The sequence below is a fragment of the Nothobranchius furzeri genome, chromosome 2, assembly GCF_043380555.1.
Source record: "Nothobranchius furzeri strain GRZ-AD chromosome 2, NfurGRZ-RIMD1, whole genome shotgun sequence".
Lineage (NCBI taxonomy): Eukaryota > Metazoa > Chordata > Actinopteri > Cyprinodontiformes > Nothobranchiidae > Nothobranchius > Nothobranchius furzeri.
The window spans coordinates 63,797,930-63,815,959 of NC_091742.1; the positions used below are offsets into that span (position 1 = coordinate 63,797,930).

The window sequence follows — 18,030 nt, forward strand, 5'->3', positions numbered from 1 at the left end:
GAGTGGGAGTGAACGTTTCACTCTAAACTTTAGTAGGAGATTTATAACACACATGAAACGCCATCTGTTGGTCTACGTACCCAGGGGAAGCCTCCGTTTAGATCCAGAATGTCGAGGTCCTCTTGGACCCTCCTTGGAACCGAAGCCGGTAGAAAAGCAGCGGTGCCAACCAAACTAGTCTTGGAATGCTTCCAGATCATGACAGGTTATCACTGGCGTCTCCTAGACCCTGAAGGGGTCGTGAGGTTCAGCTTTTATTCTGAAGGAACCGTTGCGGTCAGGTGTAACTTGCAACAGATTTTATCCAGCTTGTCGAGGTTCTTTTGGTTGAAGAGGAAGTCCGGATGGCCTGTCCGAAACTCCTCTAGAACGTTTTGAACTAAAGAAAAGGTGGCGTGGAATAGTTGTTATAATTGTCATACTTTGGTTTACTGGCGAATCAGAATTTGACATGCAAATGGGGTTTATACAAACACCACAGATAACCACGCCTAGCCAGAAACGAAGGTTCTGATTGGATCAGACAAAAGGAAATGTGTCATGTGACTTTAGCATTACATGTCATCAGTGTCTAGTGCAAATGTGCAGGATTATAATTACTTGTAAAATATTACTGATCACAGGATTATAATATCAAGTAATAACATTGTCATTTCACAGATTGATTGAACATTGGGCTCACATTATTATTGGTAATAACAAAGTTGTTTGATTATGTTTTTATCAAGAGAGTTCTTCGTCTTCGTCTTCGTATTGAGCTGTAACACAGGTGAAGCAGTTCAGATGAGCAGAGTGCATGAAAGACCTGTCAGAGACTTTATGTCTCTGCTCGAGCAGACGCAGCAGATCATGACCTTTAGGTCAAAAACAAGACAGTCATGACACTACATGTATAGTGTTAAAGTCTAAAAACATTGTGATGTTGATTATCCGACTCACCGCCCAACCATTTTAAATAACTTCACCAGGTGCACCTATAGCTTTTCCATTTACAAAGCCACTTTTTCAGGGGTTGAGCTCAACATAGACGCCTTACTTTTATAAAACAGCTGTTTTTAGTTTCTGGTGCAGAGTTTGGGTCACAGCCAACTTCTTTCTTCCAGACATGTGGGCATTATTGAGCTTTAAATTGAATTTTAGGGCCGAACGAGCAGCCGTGACATGAATCAGTTCTTTATTATTGAACAACAAAGATGTCAAACAAATACCGAGCTGTGGACGTGTGTGAATGAATCGGTCTTCACAGGCTTCTGACCTTCAGTCTGTCAAGATCCAGTGTGAATTCTTCAGCTGATGCACTGGCATACATCTTCATCAGCTGTCTTTTCTTTGTGTTTATTTACCCAGGTGTCTCCGCCTGCGTCACGACCGCTCCAAGTTATTATTCTCCTCCGCACAAAACCCCCAAGAGCTTTACAAAGAGTGAAAATGATGCTTTATGGTTTCTGACTTCAACAAGTTGGTTTCTTTTGTTTAAAAGAGGTGGAACAAATGCTTTTAACGTTCCGGTGGTTTGCAGCGAAGCGTCTCGCAGCTCAAGAGTTTACACTTAAGGCTCAGAGATGAAGCTGTGGATGACGGTGGGAAGGATTTCTTCAAAAAATGTTTTCATCCTGCAGTAAGTCAAATGACTCAGCAATTTTTTCTTTAAGCTTTTAAAGCTTGAAATATAAAATACTATTGTTATTATAACAAGTCCATAATAATGTGTTTACTTTATTATGTAATGACATAACAATAAAAAACGAATGAATCTAGGGATGAGCGAGTGCACCAATATCTATATCTGTATCTGTAGTCGGAGTGGGTGTGGCCTAACCCTGAAGTGTGTGTAGTTTAACCGGAAGTGGGTGTGGTTTATATCAATACATTATTTTAAGTCTGAAATTGATATGGATTGATCAGAAGTTGCTATGTGCATTGTTTATTTGAAAACTATTTACAGAGCACCCTCAGAACTTAGATTAAATATTTTTGATCACAATAGTAAAGGAAGTATTACAGAACAAGTTTTTCAATTAAATCAGAACATTAATATTTAAGTGTATGAATTAATACATCTGAACTCATGCAGTAGGAACTAGGAAATATGAAATACCAGAACCAGACACAACTTTTAAATTTTTATTTTAATTTGATTAAACTGATTTGTTTTATCAAATGTTCTTGGCATTTTTCACACACAAAGTTAAACAAAACAATGTTGATTAAGGTGTGTCTGTGAGAGAGATAGGGAGAGAGTTAAAAAAAAACCGACTGGAGCAGAGGCAGTGACCGACTCAGCGCGCCGCCAGCTCTGTCTTGTCCAGAGGTGGAAAGAGTACTAAAATGTCCTACTTAAGTATGAGTACCAATACTTTGATAATTTTTTTTACTCAAGTACAAGTAAAAGTACTTGCCTTAATTTTTACTCAAGTAAAAAGTATTGCAAATAAAATGTATTTTATTGTAGATCAGACCCATTCTGTGCATTGTTGTGTGCGTCATTGATATTCAGTCTACGAGGAAGTCGTGCAATGACAAAGGTTCTGCCGTGCTCGAAATGCAAGCTGTGATTAAATGCGTGAATTTTTTTACGCGTTATTTTTTTCTAATTAATTAATCATAATTAATACGTTAAAGTTCCGGGCCTAATATTTACATTTCTGATATTTACATTTTTTTCTAAAGAGGATTTCAAGACCCCACACTTACAGGTTTGTGACCCCAACTGGGGTCCCATCCCCAACTTTGAGAACTACTAAATTAGAGTGCCTTGCATACCCATTAACTATATATACATACATATATATGAGTATAAAAACATGTAGTCTACAAGACAGTTTTAAATTCACTCAGGCAAACAAATGAACTGTCCAAAAAAGATTAAGTAAAGGACCCAAAAACCTCTCCCCTTCTTCCAGTCATCTCTACATAATACTGGGCAGTTTCACGTCTGTTCAAACTGTCCAGCCCTTTGGACGCCAGACTTTTTACAAGAAAATATAAAATTTTGACATGACAATTTCAAAAGGTTGAAGCTTGGATATGGTTAGAGATAAAGCTAAACTATAGAAGAGAAAAATCTACAGTAGGACCCAAAGTTTGTGTTGGGAGCAAATTCACTCATCTAATTTGCGTTTTATGATGTCACCATATTTGGAAAGTTTTAATTTATATATACATAAATAAAGCTCTTTAAATTTTATATTTTACTTTCATTTTTATGATTCTGTGGCACACTTTGACTTCCATATATAACACATCGCATCTGCACCTTTTTTATGGCTTTTTTTACATTGTCGCTAAGTCTGTCACTTTAGTGGTGTTTTTACCATCATTTCTACATCCATCACGTCCCAGAGAAGGTTAAACAAACATCAAACCCAACGTTTGGAGCTTGTAAGCTCCAAACACCTCTCGTGCAGCACCAGCTGTCTGATGCTGCAGCAGCGTCAATCTGTTCGGCTGGATGAGTGAATTTCTTCATCAGAGTCAATAATCGGCTTCATAATTGGAGTCAGTCATGACCAGACAAAGTGATATGTCAACAAAGACCAGACTTGCCGGCAATTATACGTTTTATCCCGCTAATATTTGCCCTTCATGTTGCGCGTCTCACTGGGGTAAAGCCAGCTTCCACTCGGCGAGTCATGGTAAAGTGAGCCCTCACTTGATTTTGCTTGGCGTACGCGTTCGCAGCTTTGCGGTAAAAGCTCGGCCCACTGCTTTTCAAAATAAATGCCCATATCAGAAACTTAATTTCTGACTGATGGTTTAAAAATAACTTAAAAAATGGAATTCAAAGTTACCACGTTATAGTTATATTGCCATTTTAACCACTGTTTTTCAAAATAAAAGGCCATATCAGAAACTTAATTTCTGACTGATTATTTAAAAAATAACTATATCGCCATTTTAACAGATATTTCAAAAATATATTACAAATGGTGGAAATGCCTAAAAAACGACTTGTGACAATCCTTTTTAAACATGTTTCTCTATAAGTCCATAGTGATTTGATACTATATTACAGTTCGATGACCTCTCCTTTTTCCTGTGAAACTTCATGGAAAAGCTTATTTTTATTTATATATCATGTGTCCAAAAACCTATACATATTACATAAAAAATACTTCTTAGAAAAACGGTATAAATCATTCATTCCTCTACTCTGAATAAATATTTTTTTAAATCCCCCTGCTATGCCAGCTTCTGGTGTGGACAGATGAGCCCTAGAACACCTCTAGTCCTTATGAAAAAGTTTCATCCAAACTTGATGTGGAATTTCAAAATTAAAGCTCTTTGAATATGGTTTACATATCGTTCATTCCTCTACTTTGAAAAAACGTTAAAAAAATTCCCTGTTATGCCAGTATCTAGTGTGGACAGCTGTGTACTAGAACACCTCTACTTTATAAAACCAAAGTTTCATCCAAATCTGATTTGGAATTTCAAAATTAAAGCTCTTTGAATATGGTTTACATATCGTTCATTCCTCTACTTTGAAAAAAATGTTTTAAAAAAATTTCCCTGTTATGCCATTATCTAGTGTAGACAGATGAGTACTAGACCACCTCCCCGTCATAGAAACAAAGTTTCATCCATTTCTGATGTGGAGTTTCAAAATTAAAGCTCTTTGGATATGGTTATATATCGTTCATACCTCTACTTTGAAAAAGTGTTACAAAAAAACTTCCCTGTTATGCCAGCATTTGGTGTGGATGGATGAGTACCAGAACACCTCCCCTTCATAGAAACAAAGTTTCATCTGATGTGGAATTTCAAAACAAAACCTCTTTGAAAAAGGTTATAAATCGTTTATAATACTGTACTTTGAAAAAAGGTTTTAAAAAAACTCCCCTGTTATGCCATCACTTGGTGTGGATGGATGTGTACTAGAACACCTCTAGTTTATATGAACAAAGTTTCAACCACATCTGATTTGGAATTTTAAAATTAAAGCTCTTAGAAATTCTTTCAAAGTTATTAATTCCTTTTTGTAAAATAACGTTTAATAGTGACCCATCCAAGATTGCGTCCCGCGGTTACACCAGCTCCAATAGAAAGCCCCGGTCTATGGCGCCGTTTTCTAAGGATCTATCGTCCTGCATCCACCTACACTTCACCTTTCATCTGCATCATGGAAGAAGCTCGCACATTGCAAACGCCAAATATTGTGGTTTACATATTTTTGTAGTACCTGCCTGGAGGTTTTTTCCACAAGTTTTTAAGCATGTATTTTTTAACACTTACTATCTCTTTTGTCTATGTGGTTAATTGACAGCTGAGGCCCAAATAGGGTGTGCCTCCTTTTAAAAAGGCTGTAATTGGTCTATCCCATGATCAATCCTGTCATATGGGCCGATCTACCTGTTTAATGAACCAGTTAAAAATAAACATAAAAACTCCACCGTCCAACATTTCCCATTGTCCAGTCGTGCAATATAGGAATATATTCAGTTCTTTACCATTTAGAAGAAAACACACTCACGCTGCTTCAAATATCGGATTTTGGATTTTGCTTCTTTGTATGTTACAACTTCTTCCGAAAAATGCTTAGTGGGCAAACGCTCCCCCAGTTACATTGTGTAATTAAGCACCACGATGTCACGGCGAGAGCATGGGTAAGTAGTTAAAACATTTTTTTTAATAATAACGATTTCTGCTCCTAATGCTAGTTTAAATATGCACAGTTTCATATGAGTGCAATTTGTTTTAATTAAAACATATACACAGTCAAGTTAATGTATATGTCAATGAAAAAGATTACGTTTCAAATACATTTTAACATCAGTTAATAGATGATTTAAATGTATGTCTCTTACAGAGTTCACTTCTTCAGACTGTTTGGGTGTGAGTAGGAAATATTAAGTGGACTACATGTGATAGTTGTTTTTACATTTTATAAATGTATGAAATTGCTCTGTAATTTGTAATTTTCATTTCTCTGAACAGAACAAATCCAAAGTAATTTTCATTAAGGACATTGTTGCTGTGGTGGAGGAGCAGATATATAGTGGCTTGCAAGCAGATGAAACTAGCAATGGCTTGTGGGCTAAAGCATGCACAGTACTACATATACCTAATAATAAATCAAATAGAAAAAAGATTCGACAATAATACATTGACCATTAGGTAGGTGTTGATCTGCTATACATGAAATACAAACGAGATGCATTAAAATGATAGAGGAATGAACGATATATAACCATTTTCAAAGAGGTTTTATTTTGAAATTCCACATCAGATTTGGATTGCACTTTTTTTCTATGAAGGGGAGGTGGTCTAGTACACAGCTGTCCACATGAGATACTGGCATAACAGGGAAGTTTTTTTAAACATTTTTTCAAAGTAGAGGAATGAATCATATTTAACCATTTTCAAATACGTTTTTTTTTTAAATTCCGCATCAGATTTGGATGAAACTTTGTTTTTATAAACTAGAGGTGTTCTAGTACACAGCTGTCCATACTAGATACTGGCATAACATTGAAGTTTTTTTTAACAATTTTTCAATGTAGAGGAATGAACGATGGCTCCTCTCGATGTGGAGGCGAAGCAGATCTACTCCGAGCCCTTCCTGGATGACCAGGCTTTTCACCCTATCTCTACACCCTATCTAGACACCCTGTGGAGAAAATTCATTTCGGCCGCTTGTATCTGCGATCTCGTTCTTTCGGTTACTACCCAAAGCTCGGGACCACAGGTAAGGGACAGCACTGTTAGACACTTGTTTCTGCTCTTTTGCACTACTCAGCATCTCTGACTATTACTACTTTTATTATCACTTATTTATTTATAGATACTGGCACTGTGCATTCCTGATTAATATTAGAGGACTGTATGTCCTTTCGTCCTCATTCGTCTTCAACTGTGTAAGTTATTCTTTATTATCTAAGGCACTGGTGAAGAAGCAGTTGCTCAAACGTCATTGTTGACACCCAGTGACAATAAAGGCGATTCTGATTTATATCGTTTATCAGCAATAAAACCTGATTAGGTGGTAACTTGCTTTTTAATTATGTGGCTCAGGTCTCATGAGAACTGTTGTAGCGAATTGTGACTCAACAGATTTAGAACTGACTTCCAGCTCCTTATACAGTCACACAGCCATGGACTTTCCAAACCAGCAGATGACTTAGAGGCCTGTGTCAATCATTGATTATACATTCATTATTGCTATTGATCACCAATGATGGACTTGAGTTCTGCTTTGGTGTCAATTTTCTGGCTTTGAATGTAAATCCTACGTTAATGAAGTGGCATTGATTATTGATCTGGTGTCAGTTGACTTTAGACCCCAACTGGGTGTGAGTTTAGGGATAGTTGTCTGTGCATCACGTTAAAATGTTTTGTTTCCTGCAACATCATTTTTAGATAATGTATAACTTATTAACTAGTTTTCATAAAGTCTGCAGTTATGTAAAACTGCTTGTTTTGTAATGATACATTACACATATATATAATTATATAGATTTTATATTATATTACATATATATAATACATAATATTATATATATATATACATATACATATATATATACTTATATATTTATATATGTTATATTATATATTACATACACATATACACATATGTATATGTATGTATATATATGTATATATATACACACATACATATACATATGTATATATATATATATATATATATATATATATATATATATATATATAGATAGATATATATATAGATAGATAGATAGATAGATAGATAGATACACACACACATATGTTTATATATATATATATATATATATATATATATATATATATATATATATATATATATATATATATATATATATATATATATATATATATATGTAATTGCAAACAAGCTGTTTTACAGAATACAGCAGTATTTTCAAAAGGATGGTGAATCAGGAGCTGGCAGCTACTTTGAGGGCAAATAAAAATTTTAATCAAATAATTGTAGCAATCGAGCTGATATCTAAAATGTTTTTTTTAAATATCCAAAGCAGTTAGCTATGGTTGGTTAGTTGCTTAGTAGTTGCAGTTTTGGTGGCTAGCGGGTAGTAACTTGCTTACATATTTATTTGAACAAATATATACACAATTCAAAAAGAAAAAGGCTTGTTATATATTTATATTGAAACTTATATTCAATTCAATTCAATTCAATAATACTTTATTAATCCCAGAGGGAAATTAGAGTTTCAGTTCACACAATTCTGAGATCAGACATGCATTCATAGACATAGATACATGACAAGAATTGGTGACTGTGGTCATTTGCAACCCTAGTCGTGCTACCGTTATAGATCAAGAGGGTTTATATGAGGATAGTCGGGGGAGGGAAAAAAAGGCACTTCCGAGTTACTCTCACCCGAGAGGGTAGCTTTGCTATGCAAAAAAAAAACAAAAAAAAAACACCTCAGACAGATATGCACACACTTCAGACATTACACAACATAAGTGTCCACTAGGTGGGGAGGTAGGGTTGGGACTCTCCTCACTTCGGTGCGTGCAGCCACATGGAGCCTCTGTTTGGACAGGGGAGGGAGATTAATGGGTTGGAGAGCACAGTGACTCCTAGATACGGTTCCATGGCCTTCACCGGTCACAGTCCCGCCCAGGCTGGGAGACGGAGAAAGAGTTGCCTAGTGACGGCAGCATTCCACATTTCTTCTGAGGGGGGAGTTTTTACTTCAGCCTCACAGGCTCAAGGGCACCAGATTCAGATAAGAATTGTTTTGGGGACAGACATAGATAATTTCCTCTCTGCCTTAGAGTTCCGTTGGTCATCAACCCCTCTACATCCAATGATGGCGTAATTAATCTATCCCAATCCGTGCTGATCCGTCCACAACTCTGTTCTTGATGGAATATACCTTCTGTGTCAGAGCCTGAATCTCAGCCAAAGTTCCAAGCTTATGACTCATCTTGACAATTATATCAGTTTGTGCGTTCACAGCGCGATGCATTCCATCCCTGAGCTGCGGGATTGAGCCACTATTCCTCAAAAGCTCGTTAATTTTCCAGTATGCCAGGTAACCGCTCAGGCCAAACAGCAGGAATTCTGACACCAAAACCACGAATATCCAGACGTCTTCAGAATCCTCTACAGACAGTTGAGACAGGCAGACCGGGTTCCACTGTTTCCAGGAGTCCATGATATACTCAGCTGGGTCTGTCCCAGAGGGGCATCCGGGAGCCCCTTCTCCCATTCTCATCGTTGAAAAAATTTTGTCAATCGCGTTGAGCGACCAGCTGACTAGATCCATTTGTAATAATTTCCAGTTTCCAGAAAAAATGCAGAAGCACCGTGCACACAAAGAGAGGACAAAGAGCCTTGGGATAAGAGGGAGGGAGAGGAGAAAAAAAGCATCTGTACTCTCCAAGAGCCGGAAGAGAAAGAGCCAGACTCTTTTTATGAATAAAATATAACTTAACCTCACGTGTAGCGTGACGTGACCACCTCACGAGCCGCGTCCCTGACCTAGCAAGAAATCGCCTTGCTAGGTCAGGCGCCTTGACATTGAGAAACATCCCTATTGTTTGTGTTGGAGGGGAGGGTCCATCAAGCATGCTCCAGTTTGCATAGGTCTATGGTAATGATTGCTGCGCCCAAAAGTAACAGGAAATATGTCCCAAGACGATCCGGTCTTGATAAAAGTATAAACAAAATGTTTAAGCTACACTTAAACGCAAATGAAACACTTAAAGCCGTTATGTTGTATAAATCGTTTGTTTTCACGTTCATGTTATTTTTACATTATGTACATTTATATTATAGTATATTAATGATCTACGGTAGCATTGAGTTTTACATCTGGGGTGTCTCAGCCTGCCACTGAAGGAGCTGGCATGGTCTCCACAGTGGGATGCAGTGGGTGGGAGGGTGGTTCTAAGATGGAGCGCATCTTAAGTTTTTATGACAACTCAAAACAGTAATTCACTTCCTGTATGTGGTTCCTTTAACATAGAAAGCTAAAACCTCCCTTCCTCACAGCAGTAGAAAAAAAATTATTTGTGTTTCAGCAAGTTCCTGCTGGTTTTTCTGCCCCATTCTGACCCGTCAGCTCAGCCCGTTCAAATAAGAGCAAAGACATGACTGGGATCCCAGAGGATAAATCCTCTGTTTGTGTTTGGAATCACTTTGGGTTTTATTTGAAGATCATTTGGAATATTATCCAATGGTTGTTATTTCAGACCTAAACTCAAAGGCTCCTGCTTTACATTTCCTGCCTGTTAAATAGCTTAAACTTACCCCAGAAACACCAGAGGAGTCATCGGCACGAAATAAATGAAAAATTAACTTTTCATTTGATTTTTACTGCAGGTGTGATTTGTTAGCCGTCATGTAAACCCATGCAAATGTTTTCCACTCCACTTTGCCAAGGAGGAGTCGTAAAGTGTATCTCACACACACACTCTCTGACCCCCTCCTGCAGCTTTATGGGAGCGCGCAGTTTAAAAGCAGAGGTATTTACGACTCAGCACTCTCCCCTAGAGTTCCTGGAGCTCTGCTGAACATGTGGGACGGGCGGTGTGACACCATCAGCCCCATTTAAAGATAGACGGGCCTTCGGTTCAGACTATTTGTGTCGGCGAGTCTGACCACCTGTTTTTCTGTCTGTCTTTAGCAGCTAAAACATGGCAGGATGTTTCATAATCAATCTCGTAAAACTGAAGTATTTACTAAAGGACGTTGTAAAGGATGTTGGTTTATATTATATAGTTTGGAATTTAGTCTCGGCTTTGAGGAAAAATGTAAATAATACATCCCAATGTGAATTTTAATCAAGAATAGCATGCTGTGAGTTTTGGTTGTGGCACCTATAGGCAGCTTCCCCATAAACGATGATTAATGACAGGTGAGTAAGGCCCTGTCCACAAGTAGCCGGGGATCTGCCAAAACGTAGATATTTTTCTACGTTTTGGCCTGTCATCCACACGAAAACGGAGTTTTTTCACACGAAAACGGATCTTTTTAAAAACTCCGGCCAAAGTGAAGATCTGCGTTTTCTCCGTTGTGGGTGTCTGCGTGTGGACGGACAAAACCGGAGTTTTAAGGTCGGCAACGTCACTTTCCACGACAAAAAATGCTGACATCACATGTGAGACCTGTGTTTACACTAGCCGACAGCATGGATGCCCTCAGAGCTGTGCTCGCTTTATCAATTGTCCAAGCGTTTTTTGCTTGTTTGTTTTTGCAAGCGGAATTACTGCTCCTTGCGGAAGACCACAGACGAAGGACGAGGTTAAGAACGGGGGAAGTACCGCCGCCTACAGGTCTGGCATGTCCTTAACAACGTATTTATCCGGGTACGTGTGGACAGTTTTTTTTAAACGAAGTGGTGTGGATGCAAGTTTTTGGAGGGGCGGATATTCGTTTTTTAAAAAACCCGGCTACGTGTGGACTAGGCCTAAGTCCCACCCCCTTTGGTGTGCCAGAGTTCAGGTTTTTGGATTTGTGTTTTGATATTGTTAATGTTTTTTTATAAGTATCAATTGAGTATTTTTACGATATTTGGAGATTTTTTTCGTAGATTCTTTATTTTTGTAGTAAAAAATTTTCCAATTTTTAACAAATTTTTTTCTCCAACTGTTTTTTTCTCAACTATAAATATGGACCTCAAAACGTAGATATTCGAGTCTTCTTCCATGTGCTGCATCTCTAACTGCTGTATGACTGATGGTTTCCTCCTAAATCCCCTCAGAGTACAGAGTGAACACCCAAATATCCACTGACTTCAGTAGTTTAACCCAAAACAGGAAGTGATGAGTCATTTTACTTTTCTCAACAAAATAAATCACAATTATCATCATCAGAGCCTTCTGCTGCTCACAGTTCGAGTTTTTTCAAAACAACTTTTAGTTTTTACCCAACAGCTCTTTGAAGATTAGCTTGTAGTGCCTCTTCTTAAAGAAACGATAAATAGATTTTAAACTTTAAGCTAGAGCTTTAACATTGATTTAAGTGATTGTGAGTTAGAAACTTGACCAGTTTCATATTTGACACCACTCTGCAGCTCTACTGGCCAGATGCTGCACTTAAGAGTTTTTTGGAGCAGGTGCATGGTCTATAAGGGGAACTCCTTTATAGCTGTAAGCTGCAATGATAGCTGTTAGCTTTTTCAGTTCACCTATTGTCAATAAAAAGCACAAGAAGAAAAAAACAAGTTGTTTGCTTTTTCTGTTGGCATCATGGCGGAGCCTTGAAGTAAAAGAGTAATGTCTTTGGAGGTCGACAGGCAGATTGGTTCGGCGTCTGCAGTGATGCGGACGCTGAGCCGATCTGTCATGGTGAAGAGGGAGCTGAGCCAGAAAGCCAGACTCTCGATTTACCGGTCGATCTACGTCCCAATTCTCACCTATGGTCATGAGCTTTGGGTAATGACCGAAAGAACGAGATCGCGGATACAAGCGGCCAAAATGAGTTTCCATACCATACCATACCAACTTTATTTATAAAGCACATTTAAAAATGGCATGGCAGCCGACCAAAGTGCTGTACAGAATAAAAAGTAAAAACACAATATAAAACAATACACAGTCAACAATAAAATGCACAACAAGGCAGATAATCACAGTCAATAAAAAGACACAAAATAAAATAATAAAAGTCAGGGATTTAAAAATGCCTGGTCGTAAAAGTGAGCCTTCAGCAGCGACTTGAACCGGAGGAGGGATGGTGCCAGCCTCACTGAAAGAGGAAGAGCATTCCAGAGTGTCGGAGCAGCATAGACAAAAGCACGCTGCCCCCGCGCTTTGTATTTCATTGATGGAACACGAAGCAGCAGGCAATCAGCAGACCTCAACGCCCGGTTTGGCACATAACGAGTGACAAGATCCGACAGGTAATCCGGAGCCAGACCGTTCAGGGCCTTAAAAACAAAAGTCAGGATTTTAAACTTGACTCTAAAGTTTACGGGTAGCCAGTGTAGCTGCGCCAGTACAGGTGTGATATGGTCTCCTCTAGGGTTGTTTGTTAAAAATCTGGCTGCCGCGTTCTGTACAACCTGAAGCCTGTTAAGAGCGGAGGCAGGTAAGCCAATTAAAATGGAATTTGCATAATCCAGTCGGGAGGTGATAAAAGCACGAATTACAGATTCCAGGTGTGCTCGTTTCCTCCGTAGAGTGGCCGGGCTCAGCCTTAGAGATAGGGTGAGGAGCTCAGACATTCGGGAGGGACTCGGAGTAGAACCGCTGCTCCTCCGGATCGAAAGGAGCCAGTTGAGGTGGTTTGGGCATTTAGTCAGGATGCCTCCTGGACTTCTCCCCGGGGAGGTGTTTCGGGCATGACCTGCTGGCAGGAGGTCCCCGGGTTGACCCAGGACACGATGGAGAGGTTACATCTCCAATCTGGTCCGGGAACGCCTTGGGGTCCTGCCGGAGGAGCTGGTGGAGAAGGCCGGGGAGAGGACGGTCTGGAGCTCCCTAGTTGGAATGCTACCCCCGCGACCCGGACCCAGATAAGTGGAGGAAGACGACGTCTTTGGAGGTGACCAGAGTGAACATTGACACAAACTCCGCTAGTTTGGGGGAGCTAAAGGAGGCTACACAATCACGGACTGATGTTGACCTGGCTTTGTTACTACTGGACTTGTAAAAATTTTTTTTGTGTGCTCATGTTAGAGTTAGCTTGTTATTAGCGCTAGCTACAGCCGGCTGCAGCAGGGTTGTTCACGGCAGTTGTTATTCCACTTTCAACCAGTAGGGTTAAGGAGCAGGAAGCTGCACAGACTTACTTTTAGTTACTTTAGTTTAGTTTACTTTTAGACTTACTGTTTTACTTAAGTTTAGTGTTGGGGGAGTGAGAGACACAGGTTCACTGTTGCCATGGTGACCTCAATGAGCCTCAGGCAGTACTTTTAACATTATTTACACAGGAAATCACTTAGTCTCCACAGGGTAAATGGTTAAGGCGATGTTAGAGTTGTGTGCTGTCACTGTTTTGGCGTCATTTAAACTTTCTTTTAAAATACTGTAGGTCATGGTCTGCGCTTTAGGATTTAAGGGGCAATAAAGATTCTAAAACAAATATACCTCTTTGTTCTTGTTTTGACTCTGAGGTTCTAGGGCTGGTAAAATATGTTTTGTTTTGTCTACATTTGTTTTTAAATGCACTGGATTACTGGTAATGTGTCCAAAATGCTGTTTTGCATCTTCTTTCTGATGACGTTTTAAAGCATACCAATAAATAGTAGTTTGAGTTCCACTCTCATTCCACTATTTTCAAATCAGCACATAAATGTTGAATTTTAAATCCAGGTAAATATGAATGAAAAGCTGAATACATGTAGAAAAAATCAAGTATTTTCCTCACATTTTGAGGCACGTTGTCCAAAAATACCGAAAATAAATGATAGATGTTTTTTAATTATATACACATAAATAAACATGAAGTGAAGGTGTAGCCTGTGCTCCGTCCCCCTCTAGTGGTCATGAGGAGCCGGTTTGAAGCCACAGCTGAAAGCAATTATGTGGTTAGTCTTGATTAAAGCAGACTTGAGAGACGAGGGAAGTCATCTTGGGACACATTTGGAAAAATCTAGTCTAAACTCTACATAGCTTAATTAGCAGATTGTGAGATTTTCTGGTTTTAGTGACAACAACTGGTGAAAAGTTATTTTAAGAAAAACATGTCAGAAGAAAAATGCAAAACACTGAGATGCAGTCAAGCCTGGAACTACATCCCGCCGGGTCGGCAGCTTCCTCGCACTCCTCCAATGGCCGATGTGAAGAGGAATTTGAGTTTTTTGGATCCAGATGCGAACCATTCACATCCAGATCAGAACAACAAGGTAGACGTGTGGTTCTGTGTCTCTGTTTCGTATCAAAGTGGATTACTGACAGGAGCTGAATCTCTCGTATCCAGGTGGAGAGCAGAGATCGAGTTGAGCTGCAGAAAACTCCTCTCTGCTGGGATCCGGAGCCAGGTACTCTGATCTGTTGCAGGTGACTGCTTGAGTTGTGACTGAAGGTGAGCAGAACGTCCTGATTTCAGATGTCCCTGAATCCATGCTGAAGGGGATGAGGGGCTACCAGCTGACAGAAGCGGACCTGGAATTCATCAAAAAGACTAAAGAACAACAAGTTTTCAAAAAGCTTCAGGTAGTGTTTTTTTTTTTTTTTGTCTAAAATTCTGCCGAGTTTCTGATCTAGTGAGATATTGGTGGGTTTTTAGGGAGATCTGCAGGAGGTGCAGAAACGGCTGAAGAAGGAAATGTTTGCCTTGGACCTTGCATATGCCTCTAGGAAGAAGGGGCAGGATGAGCTTGATAAGGTGAGTCTTTACATTTTTACATCCTTCACTTGGGTTGAGGACCAAACCTCCAATCAGTGTTTTTATTTATTTTTCCTTCCATCAGTTCCCATCCTGTGAAGACCTCACTACCTGGTCCAAACTGGTGATCAGAAAGACCACCCCTTCAGTGGAGTTGGACCATTTGGGTGTGAAGTCTCTTGTAGCCATGGTGACAATGGAAAACATTCAGAGCTTCATGGATGAGAAGAAGAGAGGGATGGATGAGATGAAGAGGACAGCAGCTGAAAAGTAGGATTCACCTAAATGTACTCGAGTAAATGTAGATCAGTGATTTAGACGGGATCTTAAATGTCATCCTTGGGGTTTACTTTGGTTTTCTCTGACTCAGCATATGGGTACTGGTCTTCTAACTCGAGGACCTGCTGAGATGATGAAGCTTTTAGATCTGATGTGTTGGAGCAGGAATAATTCCCGTTGATCTAGCTGAGCCACTCCATCCATGTGAAGAACATCATGATGCACCACCTGAGCAGCTTGCTTTTTTTTTTTTTTTTTTTTTGTCTTAAGAACAAATTTGCTGATTTTAAAATCTAATTGGCCACTCTGAGATTTAAATGCAGGCTGAACATGAAAATAGTCTCCTACACCTATCCTGCATTAGCTTCTGATAGAAAATAGACGTGAAATTCTAGGATTAGAAAATCCTGACAGATCTACATCACACTGCCACTTAATATTCATGGACTCGCCCAGCTTTGCTCACGATGGGGAAGGCCATTGGTTTAGCATCTATTAGTAGAAGCTGTTAGCATTAGCAACTCCACCACACAGCAGAACTCGTCCAGGCTTGTTATTTGTGGAGATAAAACCTCAACTACGCAAGTCAGTGGTAGATTCACGTTGCTGTTAACCAATCGGAGAAGAGATGTCAGAATATCAACTCCAAATCATGCCATGTTCTGCTCAAGTGGGCTGTGGCTCACTTCCTTCCTCAAACAGGAGCGCAAAAGCTTTTATTCTGCAGGGATCAACTCACAAGGGATTAATTTATACTTGAGACTGCTGCACATGTGCTCAGGGGAAAAACATTTGTGAACTTGGTCTTTTTAGGAAGGAGAGGGACAACCTGGAAAGGGATCGACTTGAGAAACAAGTTGTGACTGATGAGGTGAGAGGCATCAGCTTTAACCTCTTTGGTTTGTTTCAGTTATTGGAACGTGTTCTGGTTTCCAGATGAAGATCCAGAAGCTGATGAGGGAGTTGGCTGACCTGAAGTCTGGACTCCCAGAACAGGTGTTTAAATTTGTAAATGTGAAAGAAGCCCTTTCCACTCATGAACTAAAGGGCTCCTCTTAATTCAGAAGGTGGAGAAGTCTGCAGAACCACGAGCTGCTAAAAGCAAAGCGAAGCAACAAGAAAGGCAAGGAAAGGCGGCTGAAGGTCCTCAAAAGCTCATTACTGGTAAATCAACTCGACGTGGGAATGTAGATGAGACAAATGCTTTGAGGACGATTCCTGAGGAAAATCGGCACCAGAAACCCGGAGCAGTGTTGGAATCAAAGCCATTAAAAGCCTCAACAAAAAAACCTCGGAGGGTGGAGAAGGAAGAGGTGCCTGAACGGGCCGCGGGAGGGCGGCAAAAACCTGCAGACAGTCGGAGGAAGGCGACCTTGGAGAATAACCCAAAAGAATCACATCAAGAGTCTCACTGTGGACAGGAGGCAGAGGAACAACCTCACTGTCTTGGTCTGAGACGTTCCAAGAGGATCGCCAACAGGAAGTAGATGACTGTTTTGTTTTTATTCACTGTGAAATAAAGTCTCTCTTTTTTTAATCACTTCCTGTGACGATTCTTAAATTGATCTGTTTTTGATCACAGGTGTCAACCTTGTGCCTCCAGGGCCCACATGTGGCCCTCGTGCCTCTAAAGCAGCTCCTTGTTCAACCAAAAAGGGCAGTAGCCTGAGTTTTATAATTGGCTTGTTTTTGGGGTTAATGTGGGCCAAGTTTTACAATGTTTCAAATTTTTTGCTTCAAATGAATAAAATATCATCATCAGACACTAATATAAACTGGTTGCTTTTTAGTTCTAAGCATTAGTCCCCAAGCTCATATAAAAAAATATCAGACTCTCTCATTATGCCAGAAACTTGCAGAGGGGTATAAGTGTGATTATGAACAACTACAGCATTTATACTCAACACAACAAGAAATAAACAACTACAACTGCAAGCAGTTATCAACGGGTTCCAAGCCACCAGTGCCAGTGCCCACACAACCCCCCCCCCCCCCCCCCGCCCCCGCCCTCCACTTCCCCACTCCTCACGCAGCCCCGCCCCAAAGACACGTTCTCCCGCCGGCGTCCCGTCCTATTTTTAGGGTGCAATGAGACTGTTTTTCAGCCCTCTTTCTGAGGTGGTCTGCTTCAGGCTGACCAGGGCCAACACTCCCCCTGCTGACAGCATATTCACACCTTCCACTAGAGCAAGCCTCTGATTGGTGGGTAGGATCAACCCACATGGGCTTATGGCATGCTCAATTCATTCTCATTCATTATCATGCTGATTACCTAGAACCTAAAAATGCCTCTGACTGCATTCCTTGCATACCTAAGCACGGATGTGTGGAATCAACCGGGCCAAGCTGGGGCCATCTGGAGCTATCCGGGCAGGGTCGACCAGGTACAGATGGGAATGGCTCTAAAAGGTTGAAGGATCGATCCCAACTCTGACCAGAACGTGACATAAGCTCCAGCCTACCCAGTTAACACAACCTGAAAATCTTACCCTCTTACA

The 18,030-nt window shown here is 40.0% G+C and overlaps 1 protein-coding gene across 1 annotated transcript; it reads left to right on the forward strand.

The window, feature by feature from the left end:
- Positions 1 to 14,457: 14,457 nt before the first annotated feature.
- On the forward strand, positions 14,458 to 17,072 carry LOC107377198 (tropomyosin alpha-1 chain). The gene is made up of 8 exons (XM_015946664.3): positions 14,458 to 14,771; positions 14,846 to 14,906; positions 14,975 to 15,081; positions 15,155 to 15,253; positions 15,339 to 15,523; positions 16,346 to 16,403; positions 16,469 to 16,528; positions 16,597 to 17,072. The coding sequence occupies exons 1-8, from the start codon at positions 14,610 to 14,612 to the stop codon at positions 17,017 to 17,019; spliced, it is 1,155 nt and encodes a 384-aa protein (XP_015802150.3). The 5' UTR covers positions 14,458 to 14,609; the 3' UTR covers positions 17,020 to 17,072.
- Positions 17,073 to 18,030: the final 958 nt, after the last annotated feature.

Coding starts and splice junctions, on each gene's coding strand:
- LOC107377198 (XM_015946664.3), top strand. CDS start 14,610: ATGTCAGAAGAAAAATGCAAAACACTGAGATGCAGTCAAGCCTGGAAC. Junction 14,772..14,845: donor ATCCAGATCAGAACAACAAG/GTAGACGTGTGG, acceptor TCTCGTATCCAG/GTGGAGAGCAGAGATCGAGT. Junction 15,524..16,345: donor AAGAGGACAGCAGCTGAAAA/GTAGGATTCACC, acceptor TGGTCTTTTTAG/GAAGGAGAGGGACAACCTGG.